This window comes from Chiloscyllium plagiosum, chromosome 37 (genome assembly GCF_004010195.1).
Source record: "Chiloscyllium plagiosum isolate BGI_BamShark_2017 chromosome 37, ASM401019v2, whole genome shotgun sequence".
Classification (NCBI taxonomy): domain Eukaryota; kingdom Metazoa; phylum Chordata; class Chondrichthyes; order Orectolobiformes; family Hemiscylliidae; genus Chiloscyllium; species Chiloscyllium plagiosum.
Genome location: NC_057746.1, coordinates 15,335,638 through 15,356,072, shown reverse-complemented (window position 1 = coordinate 15,356,072; position 20,435 = coordinate 15,335,638). Strand labels below are relative to the sequence as shown.

At 39.3% G+C, this 20,435-nt stretch overlaps 1 protein-coding gene across 1 annotated transcript in view; it reads right to left on the bottom strand.

Annotated features, from left to right (window-relative positions):
- LOC122541229 (muscarinic acetylcholine receptor M2-like) overlaps positions 1-17,337 on the bottom strand; it is a 38,411-nt gene extending 21,074 nt beyond the window's left edge. The window contains exons 1-2 of the mRNA XM_043677848.1: positions 17,251-17,337; positions 16,999-17,092 (exon numbers count right to left, since the gene is read on the bottom strand). Coding sequence (XP_043533783.1) covers positions 16,999-17,092; positions 17,251-17,337 — 181 coding nt within the window. The remainder of the gene's footprint in view (positions 1-16,998; positions 17,093-17,250) is intronic.
- Positions 17,338-20,435: the final 3,098 nt, after the last annotated feature.

Below are 20,435 nucleotides of genomic sequence, written 5' to 3'. Positions count from 1 at the left end.
GCTTGGACAGAATGCCACTCCCTTAATACATTTCCATGACAATACTCCCTGAATGTTAATGTTCTGACAGTGCTATCTCTCCGACCAATGCCGGATGAGATCTGTAGCTATGCTAATCGCTCCTCAACAGTGTTTTAGCGTCTCTCTCCTCTGCTCTACCTGAGCAGTATTGAAAATGTTCAAACGCACTGCGAATGTACGACACGATCAATACTGATTTATATACTGACCAGAAAGGTCTGGTCCATATAGATCAAGAAAGCAAAGATAACCTAATCAGGTTTATAAATTCTTGAGCTTAAAAATGTGTTGCAGGAAAAGTGCATCTTCAAAGGAGAAGGAGAATTGACGTTTCGGGCATAAGCCCTTCTTCCTGAAAAATCGCTGCGCTTTTCAAGCAACACATTTTTAAGCTCTGATCTCCAACATCTGCAGTCCTCACTTTCTCCTTAAAAATCCATGAGTGCTTTTGTTATTATCAGCACAGAACTATCTTTCAAGCTATCGTCTCCATCAAATTAATCCATGTGAGAACAACACAGATACATCTGTGAATGCATGCAGAAGCAGCATCTTTGCGAAGAGATGTTGGAACTTTCCACAACTTGCGTCAGCTAGGCCGCAACATTAATCTTAAAATGTATTAACACAGTAGATAAAATCCAGTAGTTAGCATTTCTGTGGCATTTTTCACACTTCCTATTCCCTAAAAACTATCCATACTCTACAACTGATGAAATATTTTACAATTTCCTGGATATTTGGTCCTACGATGGCACTGAAGAATTCAAAGCTGGAAATGTGTTGCTGGAAAAGCGCAGCAGGTCAGGCAGCATCCAGGGAACAGGAGAATGGACATTTCGGGCATAAGCCCTTCTTCAGGAATGGGGAAAGTTGGTCCAGCAGCTTTCCCCATTCCTGAAGAAGGGCTTATGCCCGAAACGTCGATTCTCCTGTTCCCTGGATGCTGCCTGACCTGCTGCGCTTTTCCAGCAACACATTTTCAGCTCTGATCTCCAGCATCTGCAGACCTCACTTTCTCCACTGAAGAATTCAACACCATTTAGGGTAATGGAGTCTGTCTCATTTTCCTTCATTGTCACTCGGACAAAATCCAGAATCTTTCTTTTCAAAAGCACCGTACTTTATAACAGTTCAAACCTGGCAGCTCGCCACCTTATTCCTGAGGACGATTGAGAGTGTGGAATAGATGGTGGTCTCGCCAGTAACACGTACTTGCTGTGAACTGGCTCAGAAGAAACAATTTTTAAAAATAACGTATGGTGAACATAGGTAAGGACGTGATTTATAAATAAGTCGATTGTTGTAATGACTGGTTTGGAATAATAGAGAAAACAAAATGTTCATGTGACGCAGTCTCGTGCAGAAATTGCCTTAATGTTATTTCCAATGAATAAAAGTCAATATCATTCTGAAGAACAGCAATATTAAATGGCCTTGATTACCAGTTGTTCAATAGTCCATATTTTGATTTTTGGTTTCCTGAAGAAAAGATCTGTTTTGTTATGCATATTTTAATAAAATTATTATTTAATGGCCTGGACTGACCCCCGTTTCTTGAAACTCATGTTCTTTTTGAGGGTAGGTGCATCTCCCAGAATATGGCAGAAATGTGGACAGGTTACATCTGAATAAATGTTAATTATCAGTGAAGCAAATATTAATCAGTCACAAAGTCTGCAATTCAATAACAGCAGTGCAAAATTCAATTTTTTGAATAGACAGAAAGTTAAAAATATAGAAGTTATTGGAGTTTTCCAGTGTAATTGATGTATACAACCATTTACTTCGAATGTATTTGTCAATATATAACACTGGGATGATCAATTATGCATAACCTACAAGGTACACTCAACATGTAATATGAATCAAGTAGAATTTCTTCACTTTGTTTCTTGTGAAACGTCCTCATGAATGCAAGATGAAATGTTTGATAATTGTTTTCAACAAATGAATTATACATATTTAACAGAAAGGGATGAAAACAATGTGAATGTTTCTTGTGCATCAATATTCCAAACGTTTTTGTATATTACCAGCACACACTATATCTTCCCTCTTCTGGCTCTGAAGTGGAACTCTGAAGCAAAAGAAAAACGATGTGAGGAGCCATGGCGAATGCTCAGAACAAAAGGTCTGAGTTTTCAATTTACATAACTAATTTGGATTTTTTTCTGAATTAGCAAATAATCTGGAAAAGCCGGTTTCATTGGTAAGTGTGATAGATTCATCTGTTGCCATCCGAATAGATTCATTATTTGCTCAGACAAAGGCCTATCGTTAATTTCATTGGAGTGCCAATGTTTATCTTCCATTGGGAACACGTCATTTATTGGACACCGCCTGTATTTCAAGAGACCAGTTTAATAGTGCAATCTACTTGAAAATTCACATGAAGCCTTTAAAGTTATATGCACTGATATTAAAGTAAATGAGAGTAAAATGTTTCCAACAGGAGCCCAGAAAATAATCTGCTTAACTTATAAATATGGACGAGTATAGTTAACCAATCGAGGCAGTTGGAAAACCTACAGCTAATTTGAATGTCTGCATTATCGCCACTGAGATTCTGATCATATTCGTCAACCTGACAAAGACGTTTTGAGTTGTGCGTGGGTAGTGAACATAACAATAAAACATAAGAAGTAGGAGTAGGCCATCTGAACCTTCGAGCCTGCAAAGCCATTCAACAAGATCATGTGGATCTTTTCGTGGACTCAGTTCCATTTACCAGCGCCCTACAGTATCCCTTAATTTCTTTGTTCTTCAAAGAATATCTATCTTAGGTTTAAATTTACTGAATTAGCGTTAAGCAATTCCCTAGGTAAGGAATTCTATAGATTTGCAACCCTCTGAGTGAAGCAGTTTCTTCTCAATCCGGTCATAAATCTGCTCCTTTAACCTTGAGGCTAACTTGTGTTGTTCTCGTTTCATCTGTCAATGGAAAAATCCTCTCTATTTCTATCATATCTATTCGCTTCATAAAATTAAATTTTCCATTAGATCCCCCCCTCATTCTTCTGAATTCCAATTAATATAATTCCAGTCGACTTAGTCTATCCTCATAAATCCAAACCTTCATCTCCAGAATCAACTCAATACACCTCCTGCACATGTCCTCGAGAGCCAGTATATCCTTTCTCAAGGAAGGAGACAAAAACTCCACAGCCTCAACAGCTAATTGTTCATTTGCAATGTAACATCCCTGCTTTTAAGGTCAATCCCTTCAGCAATAAAGGACAAAATTGCATTTGCCGTCCGAATTACTTGTTATACTTGTAGACCAATTCTCTGTGATTCATGCATAAGGACACCCAGGTCCCTGTCTGTCGCAGCATGCTGCAACTTTTTACCATTCAAGTAATAATCCTTTTCACCCATACACCTAACAAAATAGATGATTTCACATTCGAAAGCAGGCACAGATGCTTAAAGCCAATATTTCCTGCAGCTTTGCAGCCATTTCGTTCATAAAAATCAGTACCTCACATTCTACCTGTGAATCATCCTGCTGGCAGTCACTTAATTCCTTTGTTCTAAACGCTGTAACAAAGTTTGTAACAAGATCAAAAACAATTTCTTCGAACAAGCATGCAACCACAAAATCTGCCGTAATATAATAATGCAACATTCTAAGCTTTAGGTTGCGAGAATAATGTTGGTGGAGTTGATTTTTGGGATCGTGCGGCAAGATCAGTATTTTTTTAACCTGCTTCTGATTACCCTCGCAGTGATCTATGGGGCCACTTCAGAGTCAACTACATCAGTGTTGGTTGGCAATTACACTTAGCGAAGAGGAGTTTAGGGTAGCAGATCTCCCCAATTCGAGAAAAGCATTTAATTAGATGTTACTTTACCTACAATCAATTCTAGTTTCATAATCACCGTTCACACAACGATATTTTTATTCTGGAGTAACACCAGGCATTTTGTTCAAAATTGAACCAGCATTTCGAGAAAGCTGCCTGAAACTGTGAATCAAAGGTTGTCCAGCAAAATCACTACGATGCCACTGCATGTGATTATTGTTGAAACTAATCTTATCCACACTAACCACCTGCTTTGTGTAAATAAGATTCATTATCCAACGGATTTGAAAATGTTCGAAATTGTTGGCCTCCTATTCAGCTGTCCGTAACTAATTGAAATTTGCTTCTGTTAGTCCATTTTACTGGCGAAGGATAGCAAGGTTGTTAAGTTTTATACTTACAATGAAGTAACAAATTTATTCAAACAGCAAAAAAAATTCTCCCTTCCTTATGAATTACGTTCAGACAGTGATAAAACTGTGAATGGATAAATCAGTTTCCTTGAGCATTAAGGCAAAAAAAAATCTAATGAATATTATTTCAGTTAGTGAGCCAGATTTAATGCAGTCTTACATTGGTCGATATAGCCAGTCGGACATAATCGCTGTGGTTGATTCACTAAACAATTAGTGATTCACATTCAGTACAACTCCACAGTAACATTCACTAAGTATAAACGTTCCTCAATAAATATATTTGTTTTTAAGTTATCTGTTCATGGATGCAATAAAGGAAATCTGGAATGAATGGAACTTGAACTCAGGTCTCATGGCTCAAAAGCGGGAACATATGTATAAACACAACATCAGTCATTCTGCACCACAGAAAGCCCTCATGGTTGATGCCCTCAATATTCTGATGAAAGATTCACAATATATTATACTAACAGCAGTGACTTAATACACTAAAAAACCTCTGATTAACAAAAAAAATCAGTTTGAATTGCTGTAATGAAATTAAAACGGCAGTGGTAATTCTGGACATTGGACTGTACAGTATATATCACTGATCTTTTCTCTAGAGCAATAAGTAACTGGGATAGTAACAAAGTCAAAACAGACAGCAGCTCATATACGGATTTCTAAGGCTTTCAAGTCTTTGTCACTTACCAGGGATACCAACGATAGCAAGAGTCATGCAATATATTTTCCTGATACTGAGAAATGATTCCATATTACGCTGTGCTAATTAAGCTGACCCATTAAGCTACAGATTCACTTCTTGAATGAAACTCTGAAGAGAGACTGATTTGCAGCCTTAAATTTATATGTGTGTGATCTCCACAGGGACAGTCATGTCAGCATGCTTAGACATAGATTGTTTTTTGAAAAGGAGAAAGTTATCGTTGCAGGCCAATAGTGTTAATTTTATAGTGTAAATATATTTAGTCCTCTGAGAGAATTAGGCAACTTTAAGGATGAAACAACTTCGTGCTCACTAGATATGTACTGAGAATAGGGCATGATACCATAGTATGCCAGCGATAATTTAATTCTGCTGTGTTCATTTGGCAATTCAATCTGAAATTCATCTTGATGTTATACCACTTTCTGAGCTGTGGTTCTTAGTTGAATGACACAAGCAGTTTATTTGTGATTGTGGATCTTCAGTCCCCGGTTGATCAAATTCACACAGCTTTCCATTGAGTATATAATGCATTATTGTAAAGCAACACAATCCCTCAAACGAACTGCAGGATGCTTTTAAAATAAAATACTTTTGTGGTATTTAAAATTTTTCAGCATGGCCAGGATATCGAAACATCCTGAAATACCTTTGAGAAGGAAAATTTCGGATCCAACTGATTGGAACTCAGTGCATATAATATTGTTGAAGATGTCCTACAAAGTGAACTGGAATGCATCGCATCCTGATTGTCTGAGAATTGTTGGGAACACAGAAACAAGAAAAAACAAATAAGTGCCTAAAGGGCACGCACAGTGTTGACCACTATGGGTCTGTTTTGGGCTATTGACTCATCACGCCCTTTCAAAGCTTTGATCATTTCATTTATCTCATTGAAACTGATTTGACACATTGATCCAAATTTTCCCAGAGACATTATGTATCCTAACTTCGCATTAAAGCTACTCCACGTGTTTAACTGCAGTCTAAGAATGCGGCTGCTTTGATTCATAGAAAGCATACAGTGCAGATCGAGGCTATATTAACCATCAGTATGCATTAATTCTAAAAAGAGCACCGCACAACGCAATTCTGCTTTTACTATGGCTAGCTCACACGCCTGCACATACCTGGACAATACGATTCGTTTTAACATTGAGAATCAACCTAATCTTTTCTTTGAGGAAACTCACTCACCTGGGAGAAACCCGCACAGAAACAGGCAGAAAATGCAAATTCGAGACAGGCATTTGTTCAGGGCTGGAGTCCAACCCAGGTCTCTGGCACTGTGAGTCATAACTACTAACCATCGAGCTACCGGGCCACCGCCACAAACCACAACATATTTATTTTCCTGGATTCCAACACTGAAACCAATTGGCAAACGTTTGCATGTGGGTGCCACAAGGTCATAGATACCAAAGTTAGGTAGTCAATTATTTATCGTGAATTTCAACACAATTAACATTTATAAAAAGCAGCATTTAGGTAAAATACACTAAGTAAAAAGACAGGAAATGTGTAGAAGCAAGATAATTGAAGCTGTATGTTGATCCCAATGACAAATGACACCATCTTGCTCTCAATGTTACGCAATAAGCCATTCTTCCTTATCGTATCTTCGATTGGAAGAAGGCAGCTGCCCGACAAGGATCTCAACTGAGACATTTATCTCATTGAAATCCGAATACTTGTTAACACACTTTATTTCTCAGTTTTAATGATATGCACGTTGATAATCATCCTTTTCTGAGCACCCATCTCTCTGTTTACAGGACAGGTATGTATGATGACAAGATGGTTATCAACTGTGATATCACAGCGTCAGATCAGCTAGTTATTCAATGTTACGTCGAAAGTCATTCGCCTGCCCTGCTTAAACACTACCACAGATAAAGGGCAGGGATACACCTTTGTTATCTTCCAGTTTGGCATTTCGATAGAGTAACATGACACGTGGCTGTGACATATCCTGTGATTGCACATGTATATCCCATAGAGAGTTTGAATACAGTTATTATGCTGAGGTGGATTTGTACAATGTCTATCAGTTCCTAAGAAGTATAATTGTCATCGTTAAGAAAGCATAATTTCATGGTGTTTCCATGATTTTCAAATTTCAAATATCACGTTGCGATCCGACATCAAAATCATTCATGCAGTTACTATGTAGCTATAGCTCTTTATGACACATTACTAGATACAATTTAAGAAAGACACTTTTTTTGTATTCTACTTTCTGTGAATATGTTCTCAATCCAAAATAGTATATGGATTACTGTTTCATTTACCTTAATTTTTCTTGCAGCTCTTATGTGCAAGCATATCAAAAACCTGTTGAATATTCAAATGCAACACGTCAATTCAACGCCCTTTAAAGATTCTGCCAACTACATTCGGTCAAAGTATCACAGGTGTGTCAAATATAATTTCCCTTTCAAAAGTCCCCATTGATTCTGTCAAATTTGTCCTTAATTTTCGAAGTATCCCAGTGTCACATCACTTCTGGTGAAATATAATATTTTTCCTGATAGCTATAGGAGACTATTTGTGTGGAACTTGCATAGTCTTCTGTGCGTGCATAAATTTATTTTGGGTGCTATGGTTTTCCTAAAAGGATGTGCAGGTTAGGTGAGATTTGCTGTGCTAAATTGCACAATTATCCAGGAATGTGCATGGATAGGTTGGGATGCTTACTGGAGGTCGGTGCGGACCTTATGGGCCAGAATGATTTTTTTTTACACTGTAGGGATTCGATTCGATAATTCTCTCATTCAAAAGCTAAATGTATCAAAGTGAGAAATCTTTGAAACCGGACGAGGTTACTGAGTAGGATCATCTGCCAAGATCATATTGAATGGCTTACCAGGCTCGAAGATCTAAATGGCTTCCTCCTGTTCCTATTTTCCATGCGTATATTTTAACACTGATGGGATGTTTCAAAATCTCACCAAAGCACCTGATAGACTTTCCATTCAAATTCTAATACTGAACAAAAAATAAAAGAATAATCTATGGATGCTAGAAATCAGGACTGCAATCAAAAGTTGCTGTAGAAACTCAGCAGGATAACCATCAAAAATTGGTCAAAAATTACATCTGGTTCATTACTGTTCTGGACAAATGACATCTGTCATAATTACCTGTATTAGGCATTGTAAATGAACCAATAAAGAACAAATGACATAAACATTCCGATGCTTGAGGCTTTGTTAATTTCAGATGTTTCATGAAGTGACTGCTATTGAGAGGACACAATATTGGTCACAACCACTATTGTTAGGAAAGTCAATCCTGGTACAAACAAGAGTGAAATAATGGGATCTGCATGCACCACTTGTACTTGTTGAGCTAAATTAACAGGACTGTCGTAAGTGAGGTCAGGTTCAGCGACAATCATCTTGTGAACTGTCATCTCAGGTACATACCACACGTCATATCATCAGCTGCTGGGGAATGAGTTGAGCTGAGAAAGAATTTGATATAGAGTGTGACTGAATGAAGAAAATTAGGAACAAGAAGAATTGACTTATCCTCCCAAGTTCACTGCAACATTTAATACGATCATCACTGAAATGGAGCTGAAGTCTATTTTCCATATTATGCTCTATCTATTTGTTAGAAGCCAATAACAGTTGGTGATCGTATTAAAAAGTTCGATTTTCTCAACATTGACAGATTGCTTTACGGTGTTTGGAGGAGGGGGGTGCGAGGTGGCAGCAAAGCAGTATTGGCGGTGTTGGCGCTGACATCCAAATGTATAAAAATGCATTTTAGTGTTTAACAGCCAAGTACTTTACATCGAATATTAATTTTCTTTGTCTGTTGCTTTTATTTTCACCACTAGAGTGCTAATAATCTCTGCATTTGCATTGAAAAGAGTATCTGGCATTACAAGCAGCTCAATCATATCATCCTTCAATCTCCAACAAAGACATCAGGGAATTAAACTTTAAGTTTATGCAACCTCCATCCTCTGTCTGCTTAATTGTGCTGTGCCTGAGTCAAGGCCAATCTACCCTTCCTGTGAGGTAATTTCCACAGAGTTGCACAATCACACCAGATGGGGTTTGCCTGAACCTCTGTGCGATTGAAATTTCATGTCTTCCGTTTTGCAAATTCAAATCCTCGACATAAAGATGTTAGATAGATGAAATCACAAGATAAAATAATTGTACAAAAATAGTAGCACACTGAATGAAAACGTGTGGAAAGTTAGATTAAACAGTAATAACGTAATAGAACGATGCATTGGTACAATGAAAAAATGAAATGTGAGAATGCCAAGGCATAAGGGTCTGAGTTCAAAATTCTTTGAAGGAGGAAATGTAGGTTGGTAATTTGTTAAATAATTGAATAGAGCCTCTGGCTTCATAAAGAGAAACGATTTTGTAACAACAAAACCAACCTGTGAATTGTCGTTTGGGCCCAAGATGAAATATGGCATCCAATTCTAGGCAGAAGATATTGACTGGAGTGCTGCCATGGATGGGAGATCTCAGTTAATCATAGGAATTGTGCAGTTGTCGGGTGTTTTCTTTCCAGCTTTGTGAGGTTTATTTTGAATCATGCACTGCTTGAATAAAACAACATGGAAAAAAAATCTAATTGCATTTTCTTTCTTTGACTGATCACACTATATCAGTCAGTTACTTGAGTAGTAATAGCCGTTAAATTTTTATGCAAACGAAAATAAAATCAATAAATCGGCGTTTGAGTCTGTAAAAGCTTGATATGTGTTCTATTCTCTCCGTAATCTCCAGAAACAGCAGAGGGTTGAAACTTTGGGACATGACAGTCTGCAATTAAACGTAAGAAGAATACTAATAATCTGAAATTAGAAGTCAGAATGTAAATGAAGCACACAAGGGAATGATTAATCTGCATAAGAAAATATAAGTGCATGGTGGTGCTGACATCATTGAGACAAAGATGGAGTAAGAAGGAGTTTATTCACGAATCATAGCATCACATAATTCCTACAGTGTAGAGGGCATTAGAAACTTAGAGCTTGCACTGACCTTCAACAAAGCATCTCAACTGGACCAATGCACCCTCCCAATTTGTGCAAACCCTTATGGATTCTATTGTTTTAATGTAGCGAGCACAGCTTACCTGCAGATCCCTGGGCATGGCAGGAAATATATTGCACAACCAATCCACGCAAACTGCACATTTTTGTACTGTAAAAGGACACTAGGGTAGGCGGAGGAAGACCATGCAATCACGGGGAGTATGTGCGTAATCGCACACAGTGACTTAAGGCTGGAATCAAACCCATGTTGATGACAGCTGTGAGGAATGCATTTTTTATAGGTTTCCCAAATGTTTTGAATGAATAGATTAAAACAGAGTCATGGAGTCATACAGCACGGAAACAAGATTTTGTTCCAAACAGAGCATGCCGAACATGATTCAGAACTAAATGTATCTCAACAGTCTCTTCCTGGCTCATATCCCTCCTAACCTTTCCGATCCATATATTTAAGTGTTGTAATTGTACCCACATCCACCACTTCCTCTGTAAGTTCATTCCACACGTGAACCACCCTTTGTGTACAAAGGGCCCCTTTTATTTTTAATCTGTCCCCACTTACTAAAGAAAACATGGCCCGGTCTTGAAATCTCCCATGTTAAGAAAAAGACAACTATGATTAAATCAATCTACAACCCTCATTATTTTATAAACTTCTATAAGATCGTGTCACATACTCCTAAATTTCGGTGATTCAAGTACAAGCCTATCCAACCGTTTATATAACTCAAACGTCCATCCCTGGCTACATCCTGGCAACTCTCATTTGAACCCTCTGCAACTTAATAATATCCCTCCAAAAACTGGGCGACCAGAACTGGACACAATATTCCCGAAGAGACCTCAACTATGTTTCGTGCAGCCTGTACTTTACTTCCCAATACTTATACTGAAAAGACAGAGACAAAGACAGGCGACAAAACGTCTTTTGAACCAGCTCGCCTGGATGTGATGAAATCTTCAAAGAGTTAGGTTCCTCACCCCATTCGTCCCTCTGTTCAACAACACCACACACAAATGGCCACCATTGTTGCTGTATGGTGTACAGAGAATTGCAGCCTTCTAGATTTCCACGTTTTAAACACACAGATTTAAGGAAATTGGTACTGAATTTGGAGAAGAAAATTGATGGTTGGGAGGAGACAATTATTTCCATACTCAATTAGTTACATTGGGAAGAGGACACGCATGATTGAGTGTTTACATAATTTTTAAAAAATGAAACAATAAGATGCTCATTGACAAGCTGTAATTACCAGGCCATGTGAGGAGATGCAAGATTCAGACTTTCATTGACTCTGATGAGTTCGATATTAACAACGAAAAGCTCTAATGTGAATGCCAAAGCCTATTTGTGGAGAGGATCCATCACTGCACGGCTCACCAATGCATCTCTCAAAGCCTCGAAATTCACATTCTGAAAGGAATACAGTCACTGGTCAATCGCACATTGGGGCTTCAAAACATTAAGACAGTGGAATGGGACAACTGGATTCGCCATCTTGCACTGTCTAGAAAAATGTCTGTGATGTGCTTCCTCAGGACGACACAAAGTTCGTGCAGCAGATGGAAGTGATCAATTCCAGAGCCAGAGATCCGAGCAATTCAGGTTTTGGAGCTGATAAAGGGAACCCCAGTGTGACTTTTAGAATGAAACTGCCTGTGTTCCGTAGCCGTGACCGCCAGGACAGGTACAAAGTAGGAGCTCACAGTAATTGTAAACCTTCCATTGCTACTGTTTTATACAAAAGTTGTGACCTCATTCAACATTATTTCACAGGCATTGTGGCATTATCCAAACGTTTTTAGGAGCTTGGTTTATTGTGGAGTGTATTGGATGCTCAGGTAAGTAGTACACAACCAACCCAACACTCCAATACTGCCCCCACTTCCATGGCATCAATGGGATCAGATGTCTCTCATGTAGTCGCCCCCAAAACACCCCCACCAATTCCTTCCATTGGTCTTGGTTAATCACTGGATAACACTATCGATGTTGGAGTGTGTCAGAAATCATTCACTCGCAATAATTGACTCACAAACTTCTATCATTAACAGCCATTACCCTTAATTTTACCAAGCTCAGATCAAGCTATATACTAGATTTCAGTCTCTTTAAAGCTGGGTGTTGCTTGTGAAACACTCTATGTGGAGTTGAATCAAATAATATAGAATATAGAACTCAGATCATATGCGTGGCACAGTGGCACAGTTATTAGCACTGCTATCTCACAGCGCCGTAGACCAGGGCTCAATTCCCGCCTCAGACAATTGTACGTGTGGAGGTTGCACATTCTCCCCGTCTCTGAGATAAATGTAGGAGAATGGGTCTGAGTGGGTTGCTCTTCGGAGGGTCAGTGTGGACTTGGGCCAGAAGGCCTGTTTCCAGACTGTAAGTAATCTAAAAAACCCCCACAGAATAGAGAGCAGTACAGCACAGTAGATACTCCAAGATCAGACCAACCCATATATCCTTCACTGCACTATCTTCCACCTGCCTATGCAAGAGTTGCTTAAATATTCCTAATGTATATGACTCTACTATTCCTACAGATAGTGCATTCCACGCAGTCTTTTTGTGAAGAAACAACCTCTCAGATCGCCTCAAATATTCTTCCAAATAAGTTGAAATTGTGATAGATATTTCCGCCATGGGAAATTTTCTGTCTATCCACTCCATCTGTTACCAGGCAGCACTCTGAAAGCTCGTGCTTCCAAATAGACCTATAGGACTATAACAAGATGCTGTGTAACCTTTGTCCACCCCAATCCTACAAGTTCTGCGTCTCAGCATCTTGTGCACCTCTACTAAATATACTCTCATCCTTCTTCACACCAATAAAAAAAAATCCCGAGCTCACTGAAACTTTCTTGATAAGGCATACCCTCCAGTCCAGGTAACATTCTGTTACATCTCCTCTGTACTGTCTTTAAATCTTCCACATCATTATTTAATGTGATGACAGGAACTGAATACAATATTCCAAGTGTAGTCTAACCATAGTTCGATTGACCTCTAGCATGACTTTGCTTTTCTTAAACCCAATCCACTGTTAAAGAAAGTCAACAGACCATATACCTTCTAAACAACCTTATCAACTTGGATGGCAAATTTGAGTAATCAATGGACATGGATCTGAACATGCCCCGTTGCTCCACACTGCCAAGACTCCTGCTTTTAACTCTTTATTCTGCATTCAAATTCGACCTTACAAAGTGACTCACTTCACACTTATCGAGGTTGAACTCCAACTGTTGCATCTAACGAGTTCTACATCCTGTCAATGTCCCATTGCAACCTACAACAGCCCTTGCCACTATCCAGCAACTTCCTTGACATTTGCAAACGTACTGATCCACCCTTCCAAGCCACCCATGTCATTTATGAAAATTACAAAGTGCAGAGGTTCCAAATACGATCTTTGCAGAACACCACTGGTCACCGTGATCCAGGCTGAATGCTTTACATCTCCCATTTCCCTCTATCATCTATTGGCCAGTCAATTCCGTATCCAAACAGCGAGAGTTCCTTGTATCCCATTTCTCCATACTTTCTGATTTAGCTACCATGGGAAATCTTATCAAAAACTTTGCAAAAGTCCATGTGCACCACACCACTGTTCTACTTTAATCAACATGTTTTGTTGCAACCGCAAATAACTGAATAGGGTATCTGAGGCATGACCTGCCCCTCACGAAGCTATGCTGAATATGTTTAATCAAACAATGATTTCCCAAGTCATTACAAATATTGTCTCTCAGAATCCTCTCCAATATTTTTCTCAACACTGAAGTAAGACTTACGGATCTGAAATACCTCTGATTATCCTGATTCACTTCTTGAACAAGAGAATAAGATTTACCACTCTCCAGTCATCTGGCACTACTCCATTGAGGACACGAAGATCATCACCAAAGGCTTAGCAGTCTCTTCTATCGCTTTGTGCAGTAACCATCTGGCCCAAGATATTTATCTATTTTTTCCCTTTTTCGAAATTTTCAGCATATTCTTCTTCCTAAAATCAATGTGTTCTCCCATATCAACCAGTTTTAGGCTGTCCACAAAAACATTAAGCACCCTTCCTGCAGTGAATTCTGCAGCAAAATAATTCATTAAGGGTTTCCTCTACTACCTCCGAGTCCAGGCACATGTTCTCTCCATTTTGTTTATCGGTCCTTTCCTCACTTTGGCCATACTCATGTTCCTCACATAAGTGTCAACGTTCTTAGATTTTCCTTAATACAACCCGTTAAACTATTTCATGCCTCCTTCTAGCTCCACTAATTCAATTCTTCTGTTCCTTCTTGGCTAACTTGAAACCTTCTAAATCCCTGTCTGTGTTTGCCTCCTCAGCCAGAAGAAAACTTCCTTCTTCCTAGTGACGAGTTGTTCCACATCGCTTGTCACACAACGCTGTTTCTAAATACCATCCATTATTTGTCTGTGTGAGGCAAACCTGTCTACCACTGTCAGCAAGTTTTTTCCTGAATAACCTCCATATTTCCATCGTACATTTCCCTGAAAATATCTGTTTCCAATTTCGGTGCCCCAGTTCATGCCGAAGAGTATTGCAATTCTCCTCCCCCAATTAAATACCTTCCCAAACAATCTGATCCTTTCGCTCTCAATGAGTGTAGTAAAGGTTATGGAATTGCAATCACTATCAGGGAAATGTTCTCCCACCGAGATATCTGACACTTGGCATGGTTTGTTGACAAGCACCAAATTCAAAATGGCCTCCTAACTACTCGGCCTATCTACATATTACATCAGGAACCATTCCAGTACACGCCTGACAACAACTGCTCCATGCAAACTATTTAATCTTTGGAGGTTCCAATCAATACCACCCATGACAACAACCCTGTTACTTCTGCTCCTTTCCAAAATCTGCTTCCCAATCTGCTCCTCCCTGTCTCTGTTGTAATTGGGGGGCCTGTAGAAAACTCCCAGTAAAGAAACAGAACCTTTCCTGCTTCTGACATCCACCCAGACTGAATCTGTTGAGAAACCTGTTCAGAATCATTCCATGTGGAGACAGTTCGTGGTAAATACTCCATGTGAAGTCACTCTGCAGAGAATCTCTCAATGTGAATTGAATGTGAGGTGAACCAGTACATGTCAATTAGCTATGAGTTGGGTCACTCCATCCGGTGTCTATCTGATGTGAGTAAGTCTATGTTGGAGACACTCTGGGGTGAATCGTCTATGTGGAGTTACTCTGATGTGAATCTTTCCACATGCAGGTAATCAGATGTGAACCACTACATGTGAAGACAATCCAATATCGACTGAACTGAATCACTCCATGTGAAGTCGACACAAATCAATCCAGGTTGAGTCATTCTTAGGTGACTCAGCCATGTGGAGATCGTCTGAGGTGAATCACTTTTATGCAGATATTCTGACATAAATCAGTGATCTGGAGCTGCTTTCAGATGTCTCACTGCATCTGGAGACACTCTGATGTGAACGACTCCATGCGGAGACACTCTGAATTGATTCACTTCATGTGGACTTCCTCTGAGATGAAACATTCAACGTGCAGACACTGCCTTAAGTCAAGGCACCTGCAATCACTCAGAGGTTATTTAGTAATTCGTTCCAAGATGAAATACGAAATGTGAAGGGACACTTGATGTAGGTTTGCTCGCTGACCTGGTCTCTGAGGTGAACATCTCCATGTCAAGACACTCTGAGATGCATCACTACACGTGGCGACATTCTAAAAGGAGTATGTAGAGAAATACGGAGGTAAGTAGTTCCAAAGTAAGAAACGCTGAGGTGAGTCATTCCATGTTGAGACACTCTAAGGTGAAGCACTCCAAGTATTCTTCCTGTGATGATATTGTATTCTGAATCACTTTATGTGCAGACATTCTAAGCTGTGACACTTCATTTGTCGACTTCCTGATATGAATCACTCAACTTTGGAGATACTCTGAAATAAATCAATACTCTGACGTGAATCATGCTATGTGGAGTTACTCTGAGGTAAATCATTCAATTTCGAGATACACTGAAGTGAACCAATCCACACGGATTTGAATATATTTATGTCAGGAGTTGCCTGAGGTGAATCACTCCATGCACAATTACTTTGAGGTGAATCATTCAATGGAGACAATCTGAGGAAGTCGCTCCATGTGCAAACATGACGACTGAAATCATTTATGTTGGGACATTCCGAGGTGAATCACTCTGCCGTGAATCACTCCAAGTCGTGACACTCCAACGTGAATTACTCGATTTGTTGTCAGCCTGGGTGTTTTACTCCACACACATATGTAAGATGCTGCTTGTATAGTGAATCAAATGGGAAAAGGTTTGAGGCGACTCTTTTTGAGGGCAGATATATGAAGAGACGCTGAGAGACAGCAGTGCAAGCGCTGACATGCCAGTGGACATAAGCTGAGGGTAAACACTCTGAAGTGCACATTTCAAGCGTGAAGAAGGCTGGAACAAGATGTTCAACGGCGGGTATCCACAAAGGAGATTCCAGTGGGGAACGATTCAGTCCGAAAGAATGCAGAATTTGAAAGAACAGTAATTCCAGTGGCAGGCATTCCGTTGTGAGACTTGATGAGGTGCGATCTCCATATTCTAACAGAGAAACCGATGGGACACCGTTCCTTGAATGTATCATCGCTGATAAATAGCGTGGTGAAGTAGGCATTTGGCATGCTTGCCTTCACTGGTCAGCGTATTGACTACAGGAGTTGGGACAGCATGTTGCAGCTGAACAGAACATTGGTGAGGTCACATTTGAAATTCTGATTATCCTGCTTTCGCAACGATGTTATTTAACTGGACAGGGTCCTACATTCACAACCAAATAATTTATATAAATGACAAGTAACAGTTAACCCAACATCAAACCTAGCATCACACAGCTGGTTACATGGCTTCAGTCCAACCCAAATGTTACATTTCTCCTCATTGTCTCCTATCATCAAACCATTTTTGTATACAAATTCTCGTTGTCTCTGGATTCTATGTGATCTAACCTTGCTGATTGGTCTTCCGTGGCTTGCTGAAGTTGATAGAGACAGCATCCACTACTCGGCCTTCATGAATCTTGTTTGTCAATTCTTCATAAGACTAGAAAATGAAACTGAAAAGGAAAATAAAAATAAACAAATGGAGCAGACGAGCTCCGACTGCAGAGACCTACTTCAACACCATCTTGGAAAAGTATGCTTTCTGTCTCTTAGTCAACTGTGTATCAAATTTACTAAATTTAATTGAATGCTATTTACTATCACATTTGCTATCAGTATCCAAAGTAGGTCCTTATTGAAATCATAGCCACAGATTCTGTCTGAATTGTCGAATATCACCAACATTATGCGCTTTTCTGGGAAATTTTCAGTTCCTAATGAATTTTGTTGAGGAGTAAAACTCTAGATGTGCTAGAGTCAAAGGCAGCTCGTGACTCACTGAGATGTTGCCAACCAATACTTAAAGGAAAGAAGGCACTGCACAAACATCAAAACGTTTGAGAGAGATCTTAAAATCACAGTCATAGAAGTCTACAGCAGAGAAAAGAACAGCACTTCAGTCCATTGTGTCTGTGCTATTCAAAACCTAGCACCTCACTATTCTAATCAAATTTTCCAGTACTGATGCAGAGCCTTTTACGTCTTGGTATCGTAAGTACAGTTTTAAACATTTTAATACAGGAACACTTCAGCATTTACCGCCATACAGCCAGTGAGTTGCAGACTCATACCATTCTCTTGCTGAAAGTCAATGTTCCACAACTTCCTTCTAAGCCTCCTGCTGCTTGCCATCAACGTTCTGGACTTTTTCTTCCTCTCTGCTGAGGGGAAGAAGTTGAAGTGAGAGGTTGAATATGGTGGAACATTTTTTGACTGGAGCATAGAAGGTTGAAGTGTATAAAATCATGAGAGGCAGTGATTCTTTGAATAACAAAGGTCTGTTCTCGAATTTCTAAGATCTCAAAACTAGAGGACATAATTTAAAGTTGAGAAGAGAATGGCAACTGTTTCACACTGATGGGGTCGGCAGCTGGAATGAATTGCCAGTGGTAGCAGCCGTTGGAGATAAAATTACAACAATGTAAGAGACATGTGGAAACACATCTGAATAGGAAACGTTTAGAAGGGTATGGACAAAATGCAGCCAAATCGGTAATTTAGTCAGTATGTGCAATTTGGTCCGAATGGTCTGCTTCTATGGTCTATAAATCTATGACTTTATCAATGATCCTTATAATTTTGCACAAGGTAATCATGTCTTAACAGAATCATGTACCACTCAGTCTCATCGGCTGCAAGGAAAACAACTCCAACCTATCAAATCGTTCTTCAAAACTAAGACTTTCTAGCTCAGGCAACTTCCTGGTAAATCTCGTCTAGACCATTTTCAGTGGTATTACACACCTCTTATAATATGGATTCCAGAACTGCACACAATAATCTAGCTGTGGTCTAGCCAACGTTTTACGGGTTCAGTAATTTTTGAAAGATCTTAAAGGTTACTATGGTACATTTAAGTGGAAGACAATAGTTGATTTTTTGTTGTTGATGTGAATAAATATTTTAACGAGTTGCCTTGCAAATAAGTCATGGAGGCTTTTGCTCTTATTCTTGGAATGTAGTTAACTTTTATGTTTTTCAAATAATTAACTGTTAAAAGAAAGAAACGTTTTTGATTCTCTTTTTTTTCCTTTCAGTTCATGTACTGAGATGAGAAACTCATGCAACTCCTGAAAATCAAAAACACCGAGCGAAGTGCTGCAAGACACCAGAGTTAGCCCTCCTTTGAAAAGAAAATCAATCCATTAGCCAGTAACATTTGTGACGCAGGATGCAGTTTTATCCTTGAAAGAGACAATATAATCAGAGCTGGCATCATTTAACGTTGTTGATAGTATTTTAAAATCAAATCCCCCGGGATGGGTGGGCTGATACGAATAGGGGCATTCAGTCACATTCAACGCACGTTATGTCATTGAGTAGCTTGTATGATCTATGAATTCTGTGCAAAACGCTAATACAGGAACCGTTTTGCTTACCATGAAACTCAAGTTGAAAATATATTGCAAGATTTAAAATTACACTGAAGTTCATGCTTCAAAATGAAACCTATATGCCTCATTACGGAGATTCATATTTCTAATAGTTAATTTTATACCTATTACCCAATTTGACAAATTTGATTGAAACCTTCTAGAAGTTTATACAATCATGAGAGGCATAGATAGGATAAATAGTAAAAGTCTCTTCCCTGAGGTGGGGGCATCCAGAACTGGAGGGATTGGGTTATGGGTCTGAGGGGAAAGATATAAAGAGATCTATAAAGGTGCAACTTTTTCACGCAGAGCGTGGTACGTGCATGGAAGGACCTGCCAGAAGAGTGGTGGAGGCTAGTACGTTTGCAACATTTAAAAGCCTTCTGGAGAGGTGTATGAATATGAACGGTTTGGAGGAATATGTGGCTGGGTGCTGGCAGGTCGGTGATTGGGTTGGGATATCTGTTCAGCATGGACTAGTTGGACCGAATGGTCTGTTTCCATGCTACACATCTCTGCGATTCGTCTTCTAAACTGTCCTAACTTTTAACTTCCCTCTGGTGTCGCATATGTTCCGTTCTCTGACAACCCTCATTTACCTTCAACTAGAATTCTAATTTTATACTAGAATTAAGTTCATTGTCACATGTACTCATATCGGTGCAGTTAAAATATTACATAGTCTTCTCTTGCAGAACCATTTTAGGTCTAGAAGTACCGAAGTCAATTCCAAGGGAAATAAATTGTATAAACTGCCACAGTAAATATGGTCAAGCAATGTTCTCTGCCTCATATGTCTATGGTAAATTAACAGTTAACAACAAATTGAACTGCTTCCAGACTTCAGCCTTCTGGAGATAATTTCTCAACAAAACAGAATAAAACTGCGGATGCTGGAAATCAGAAACAAGAGCAGAAAATGCTGAAAAAACTCAGCAGGTCTGGCCGAAACAGCAGGTACAGAAAGTAGAGCTAATATCACCGTTGTTCCCAACGTATGCTGCCTGACTGGCTGAGCTTTTCATGCAGTTTCTGTTTTTGATTCTGATATTTTCTCATCAAACTGTTCATAGGCGTTTCTGTATAGCAGTGGCGCAAAATACAGGAAACTTAGCTCAGAGGTACCACATTATGCCAGGAATGCCCCAGTTCAGTTTCCAGGATGCGAGAGATTGTTGGAACCAAAGGATGGTTCACAGCTGCTGCAACCGAACAGGAGAAATTTCGTGACATTTAAGGAGGAATCAGGATTAGAAATTAAAAAAAGATCCAACATTAAAGACGTTCGAGCCATCGTCGGTATGAAGGGCATCTTGGTACAATAAAAAGGAATAGATTAGAAGAACAAAGAAATGCAAATTTCAGAAATAATATCTGTCCCATCAGCGAAGACAGAGCAAGCGAGTC